The sequence below is a fragment of the Physeter macrocephalus genome, chromosome 5 (assembly GCF_002837175.3).
Source record: "Physeter macrocephalus isolate SW-GA chromosome 5, ASM283717v5, whole genome shotgun sequence".
NCBI classification, from domain to species: domain Eukaryota; kingdom Metazoa; phylum Chordata; class Mammalia; order Artiodactyla; family Physeteridae; genus Physeter; species Physeter macrocephalus.
In genome coordinates this window covers 42,109,665-42,117,017 of record NC_041218.1, presented here as the reverse complement: position 1 = coordinate 42,117,017, position 7,353 = coordinate 42,109,665, and the positions used below count along the sequence as shown (strand labels likewise).

The 7,353-nt window shown below is 44.1% G+C and overlaps 1 protein-coding gene across 6 annotated transcripts in view; it reads right to left on the bottom strand.

Annotated features, from left to right (window-relative positions):
* Positions 1-7,353, bottom strand: part of AOAH (acyloxyacyl hydrolase) — a 191,919-nt gene that overhangs the window by 150,469 nt on the left and 34,097 nt on the right. For all 6 annotated transcript variants that reach the window (XR_003679783.2, XR_008617356.1, XR_003679784.2 and 3 more), the window contains one exon: positions 4,237-4,303. Coding sequence is in view for 2 of the 6 variants with exons in the window: in XM_024130149.3 (XP_023985917.1) it covers positions 4,237-4,303 (67 nt within the window). In the remaining 4 variants the exon portion in view is untranslated. The remainder of the gene's footprint in view (positions 1-4,236; positions 4,304-7,353) is intronic.

The following is a 7,353-nucleotide window of genomic DNA, read 5'->3' as shown; positions in this document are numbered from 1 at the left end:
AGGCTCAGCGGCCATGGCTCACGGGCCCAGCCGCTCCGCGGCATGTGGGATCTTCCCGGACCGGGGCACGAACCCGTGTCCCCTGCATCGGCAGGTGGATTCTCAACCACTGCGCCACTAGGGAAGCCCCAGATTTAGACGTTTGACATCACTTTCAAAGGAGAATTTATACATTAATATATAGAGCCACAGAGATACACTCACAGCATTGAAAGAAGATCTTCCTCATATGACTTAACACTTTTATCTCACTTCTGGACCACACTCTTTAGAGTGTACTAGGAATTTAATCATTTCTATAAATCTTGTCATTACCTTGTCAATGGCTCAGTTGTATTATTGTACTTTATATTTTTGCTATTAAAAAAATACGTTGGGCTTCCCTGGTGGCGCAGTGGTTGAGAGTCCGCCTGCCGATGCAGGGGACATGGGTTCGTGCCCCAGTCCGGGAAGATCCCACATGCCGCGGAGCGGCTAGGCCCGTGAGCCATGGCCGCTGAGCCTGCACGTCCAGAGCCTGTGCTCCACAACAGGAGAGGCCACAACAGTGAGAGGCCCGCGTACCCCCCCAAAAAATAAATAAAAAATAAAAATACGTTAATTACATTTAAGTTGTACCAAAATTGTTTTAAACCCTGTTTTGTATTTTTCTTCTAAACATGTTAGTAGTTTAGGCCTCTCCTGATTTCTGAAAACCCTTAAGTTTGGAATATAAGATTTTATGATTGAGAGCATAAAAAGATACCATGAAGCAAGGTGAGATGAACAGAAGACCAGCACCAGCTTTGCTATGGCAACCTCTGGCACAACAGAAGTCAAGACAAGGAAGACCGAGCATTTGGTCACTGGCTAGGCTTGGTTGCTCCCGGAAGTAGCCCCGCCCTGCCTGACCCAGGTTCTTGGGCTAATGAATGCCCGAGTACTCAGGTGTCCAACTTCCTAACAAAATCCTGTGGTTCACCTGTGGGTAGGAAATGTAATAGCTGAATAATTAGTCCATGAATCATTGAGAATTGACCTGTGAAATAATGAGGAGGGATGCCCTCTGGGTTAGGAAACACATTTAGTATTGGAAGCCTGAAATTCAGGTAAAACTAAATCATAAGGTTGTCATGTTCAGGATCTACATCAGCCCAGAACTGCACGTGATTGATTAAAATAAGCTGTAGGGCTTCCCTGGTGGCGCAGTGGTTGAGAGTCCGCCTGCCGATGCAGGGGACATGGGTTCGTGCCCCGGTCCGGGAAGATCCCACATGTCGCGGAGCGGCTGGGCCCGTGAACCATGGCCGCTGAGCCTACGTGTCTGAAGCCTGTGCTCCGCAATGGGAGGGGCCACAACAGTGAGAGGCCCGCGTAACGCAAAAAAAAAAAAAAAAAATAAGCTGTAAGAAGAGGCCACCATAGGAAGAGAAATTGCTATCAGCAAACAACTAATATGGGTCCTGGAAAATTACACACAAACAAAACTAATAGTGGATGGAACCACAAAGGGGGATCATTTATTATATCTATCTTTCTTCAAAGTGGCCTCCCCCATACTAATGAGAAATAGTCACTTATGACTCTCAAAGGAAAAACTTTCTTCCCCTCCCCACCACCTATTCAGCCTCTTTCAATGGCTTGCCAGGCCCATTTTTTCTCAACACCCTGTGTCCACTTATAGTTATTTGAGGTGGGGACGGTCTCTTGTACAGTCCACACCTGTAGTTATCTAGTACAGTGTCTGTCTGTCCTCTCTTTGATCCCATGCTTAACTAGCTCTTGCACTCAGCGCCCTCTAGCCAGCTACAGAAGAGCATTGGGTTTCCCAGTGAACCCAGGCCACTTCCCTATTTACTCCCAGCACACTTGGTAGCTAATCTCTGACATCCCTTTTGCATATCTGTGTGTACTGCCCTCTTTGGCTTCTGTGACTGTTTTCCACTTACTTCTCTGGTTCCCTGATCTAGGCCCAGGAAAACCTCTCTGGTCAAGCTGATGTTTCCCCCAGAGCACCTGGCTCAGACTAGGTGTATAAACAGATTCATTGAATAGGCTAAATTGTTTTCTTTTCTTTAGTTCATCTGTAGTGATAATTTTATTTTTATAAAGAATTAATCAATTTAACAAATGTTTACTAAAGGCTTTCTATGCTCAAGTATTGCACCAAGCCCTGGAGATACAAAGTCCCCTGCTTCCCCTCCCTCCCTCCCTCCCTCCCTTCCTTCCTTCCTTACACATATTCAGTATTTTGCTTAAGATGAATAAATGTAGTCTTAGTTCTCAGAAGTCTTTCAATCTAGTTAGCAACTCAAAAAAGTAAATGAAGAATTAAAGTACAAACAGACATGATAAGTGCTGTTTGCAAGTGCTAGGGGTTTGCACAGGATAGGAAGAATGTGTGTGTGTCTGTGTGTGTGTGTTGGGGGTATCTATCTTAGCCTAGGGAGGGTCAGGAAAGCTTCCAGAGGAAGTGACCCTGGAGCTGAGGTCCAAAGAAGTAAGATTTGTTTGGGGTACAGGTTTTGGATGTGCCAAGCTGAACGAACAGCTCATGCAAAGGTCCTGAGGCAAAAACCTTCTGATGTGTGAGGAGAATTACAAGTGGTTTGGAGCATGGTGCGCTGTGGAGCAGCCAGGGATGAGTCTGAAAATGTCCTCAGGGGTCAGTTCATAAAGAGCTTTGTGTAGGGGGCTAAGGGATCCTGCAAAGGGTGTGAAAATTTTATGTTGGAGATTGCCATAATTAGTTTTGCATTAAAAAGCTATCTAGCCAGCTAGAAAGTAGATTATGGACTTGCAAGGCAATGGGCAATCCTGCAGGGCTGGGGTCCTATTAGGAGGTAGTGGCAGTAATAGAGATATGAGCTAAGAAGAAGGGGTCCCTGCCTTCCAAAAACTCCCAGTCCAGGGCCCGTGAAAAATCACTGACCACAGTAGAGGGAGGGCAATATAAATAGAGGCAGGTGCACAGCACGATGGAACACTGATCATCCCTCGGGTCTGTATCGGGTCTGTAGCTAACCCCTTCTGTGGGGTTAGCTTCTCTGAGCCACTCTGCTCTGAGGCTAATATTAGGCATATAAAATAGGAACCATGTAAGAATGTTCACAGTAGCACTGTTCACAAGTGCCACATGTGAACAGCGCAAAACCAGAAAACAGCCCAAACATCCGTCAATGGGAGAGTGAAGAAATAGACTCTTGTAGAGACACAATGGAATACTGTGTGCAGTCAGAGTGCATGAACTAAAGAAGTGACACAAATCTATGGATGAATCTTAGACATACAAATTTAAGTGGTAAGTCCCCAAAGATTATGAACAACGTGATACTCTCTTCATAAAGTAAAGAAATAACCAGAATTTTAAAATATGCTTTAAAGGAATATGTAAAATAAATATATTAATAATTATTTATTGTATTAGCATATATTATTTTTTTGATTATAATTTATCATATTAATAAAAATATACATATATATAAAGACTATTGACAAAGGAAACAAGAGAAAGATAAACATGGGATTTATTACTCGGGTGGAGAAAAGCTTGAGAATGAAGAGAAGGACTGTGTGGTCAGGGTAAGTTATTGTCAAGGACCTAGAATTTGCCTTGGGTGGTAATTTGGAAGCTAATTACAGTATTCAAAGTAACTAGGTAAATAACTAAATAAGAAACACAAGAAAGCCATGTATGAATCCTTGATGAGAAACTGCCATGAACAGGAATACGATTTATCTGACCCAGTGCTCTGAGCTCAAGAAAGAGAAAAGAAAGAAAAGAAGCAGACAGGTAATGATAATGGCCCACATACAGGATCTTGAGGGGTGGGGCTGGAGAGAAGGCCAGGAAACCAGCAGGTGGGAGGAGAGAAGGAAAGAACCTGAGAAGCATGTGGCCGGCCCGAGAACCCAGGAGGGAGTGTAGGGCAAGCTCAGGAGAAAGGGTCAAATTCCCATGTCCAGCCACTAGGATCTTGTCATTTGTTGGCATTATTGGTGAAATTCCTTCTGAAATTCTCTTGGAGAGAAACTGAGCCAGATTGCCACACTAATTCAAAGGGAGCCTTTGCCTAGGATCACAAAGGATCTGAGTCAGGTTTGAATTTTCCACTATTAACAAGAACTGGATAGAGATTACACCCTTTTACAAAAAGTACATCCAACTGGAAATGGAGGCAGCTACCTCCCAGTTTTCCTGCTTGCCCCCCATCATGTCCCAGCAACCAAATCAGATTAATATGCTGGCATACTCACAGTTTTATGATGTCTGGTCCAAATATGTCTACCACTAAATAGCAGGTGGTCTTCAAGAACAGTTTTTCTAAGAAAAATCAGGGGAAATAAATTATTTTTCATTATGATGAATTTAACACACGAGTTAATAATGATCTTTACTAGGAACTGAAGCTAAGTGCTTAATTTATTATTAATTCAAGTGATTAATTGTAAAGGTTTGGGAGAAATGTTACAGTTAATATAACCATGAAAATACCATTTCCATCTCAGGTTTATGTAAATGGCACTTTGTTTACTGTAGATGTTAAAGACCACTAATTTTTGATAAAAATACAGTTAAATTCTGCAGTCTCATTTTCTTTTGTACAGCAGGGAATGTCTGAATGTTGGTAAGGATCTCATTTGTTGATGATGACAGAAACAGGACTTGCTTTAAAGTAAATAATCTGAAATACTGCTTTGTTAAAAATATTCTTCTCTGATGTTCATTTGGGGAAAAAAGACTTTACTTTGGCTATTTAATTTTTGCTGTTGGTATTCCAGAGATAAAAGGATACTAACTGTCACAGGTGTCTCTGCATTGCCATCTACACCAGAGAACACACACACACACACACACACACACACACACACACACACATGCAAACCCATGGCCTAGACAACCTCCTTCTCCTGCTTCCCCTGTTATGAAAATACAGGAAGGTTTTATGGATTGGTCTGTTTGGACAAGGAAACCTGTTAAATCTCTGGTCCTGTTTCTCCAGTTTGTCAGCCGACTGTGGAACCCTGGTAATTCTATGGAGGGCTTTTGCATGGTTAGGACGGATGGACTGTCCTGGGGACAGATGGGAAACCCTCCCTGAGAAAAATTTTTCTTGTCATACTTACCTCAAACTGGGCTACCAGTTGCTTGGAGAATAGGCACTATTCAGGATAAATATGGGAAAACTCTCTGGTACTTCAATTTTACTCAATGGTAAATAATGTAAATATTACTTTTATATTAAAATAGATAGTTTCATGGGACGTTTTTTTGCAATAAAGCATGAGACTTCAAACACATTATGCTTTTGAAGTAGGAACTTAAAACTAATCTCACATTACTATTGACCTTACAGAAATAAAAAGAACGATAAGGAAATACTATGACATCTGCATGGCAGCAAATGAAAGGCAAACTACCAAAATTGACTCAAGAATAAATATACAATCTTAATAGACATACAACGAGATTAAATTAGTAATCAAAAATGTCCCATAAAGAAAAGCCCAGGACCAGATTGCTTCACTGGTGAATTGTAAAAAATGTTTTCAAAAATCATCTGAATAGATATTCTCCAAAGAAGTTATACAAATAGCCAATAAGCACATGAAAAGATGGTCAACATCATCAGCTATTAAAGGAAATGTAAATAAAAACCACAGTGAGATACCACTTGACACCCACGATGATATGTGAGAATAAAAATGACAGATAAGGGTTTTCCTGGGGGCGCAGTGGTTGAGAATCCACCTGCCAATGCAGGGGACACGGGTTCGAGCCCTGGTGTGGGAAGATCCCACATGCCATGGAGCAACTAAGCCCGTGAGCCACAACTACTGAGCCTGTGTGCCACAACTACTGAAGCCCGCGTGCCTAGAGCCCGTGCTATGCAACAAGAGAAGCCACTGCAATGAGAAGCCTGCGCACCACAACGAAGAGTAGCCCCCACTTGCCACAACTAGAGAAAACTCGCGTGCAGCAATGAAGACCCAACGCAGCCAAAAATAAATAAATAAATTTATTTTAAAAAAGAGGTGGTTACTTTTATTTTTTAAAAAAATTAAGGATAATAACAAGTATTGATGAGGATGTGGAGAAATTAGAATCCTCATATTCTGCTGGTGGGTGTATAAAATGGTCAGCAACTTTGGTAAACAGTCTGACAGTTCCTCAAATGGTTAAATACTGAGTTACTATGTGAGTCAATAAGCCCACTCCTAGGCCCAAAAGAATTCAAATATTTATATACCCACACAAAAACTTATACATGACTGTTCATAGAGGAATTGTATAAAATAGCGAAGAAGTGGAAATACCTCAACCTAAATGGCCGTTAACTACTGAGTGGATGAACAGAATGGGCTATCTACACACAACAAAATATTATTCAGCTATAAAGAGTAATGACTTTTGGCGGGGAAGATGGCGGAAGAGTAAGACGCGAAGATCACCTTCCTCCCCACAGATACATCAGAAATACATCTACACGTGGAACTGCTCCTACAGAACACCCACTGAACGCTGGCAGAAGACCTCAGACCTCCCAAAAGGAAAGAAACTCCCCACATACCTGGGTAGGGCAAAAGAAAAAAGAAAAAACAGAGACAAAAGCATAGGGACGGGACCTGCACCTCTGGGAGGGAGCTGTGAAGGAGGAAAGGTTTCCACACACTAGAAGCCCCTTCGCGGGCGGAGACTGGTGGAGGGGGGAAGCTTTGGAGCCGCGGAGGAGAGTGCAGCAACAGGGGTGTGGAGGGCAAAGCGGAGAGATTCCCGCACAGAGGATCGGTACTGACCGGCACTCACCAGCCTGAGAGGCTTGTCTCCTCACCCGCTGGGATGGGCGGGGGCTGGGAGCTGAGGCTCAGGCTTCAGAGCTTAGATCCCAGGGAGAGGACTGGGGTTGGCGGCGTGAATACAGCCTGAAGGGATTAGTGCGCCACAACTAGCCGGGAGGGAGTCCGGGAAAAAGTCTGGACCTGCCGAAGAGGTAAGAGACTTTTTCTTCCCTGGTTGTTTCCTGGTGCGGGAGGAGAGGGGATTAAGAGCGCTGCTTAAAGGAGCTCCAGAGACAGGCGCGAGCCGTGACTATCAGCACGGACCCCAGAGACGGGCATGAGACGCTAAGGCTGCTGCTGCCGCCACCAAGAAGCCTGTGTGCGAGCACAGGTCACTATCCACACCTCCCCTCCTGGGTGCCTGTGCAGCCCGCCACTGCCAGGGTTCCGTGATCCAGGGACAACTTCCCAGGGAGAACGCACGGCGCGCCTCAGGCTGGTGCAATGTCAAGCTGGTCTCTGCCGCCGCAGGCTCGCCCCACATCCGTGCCCCTCCCTCCCCGCGGCCTGAGTAAGCCAGAGCCCCCGAATCAG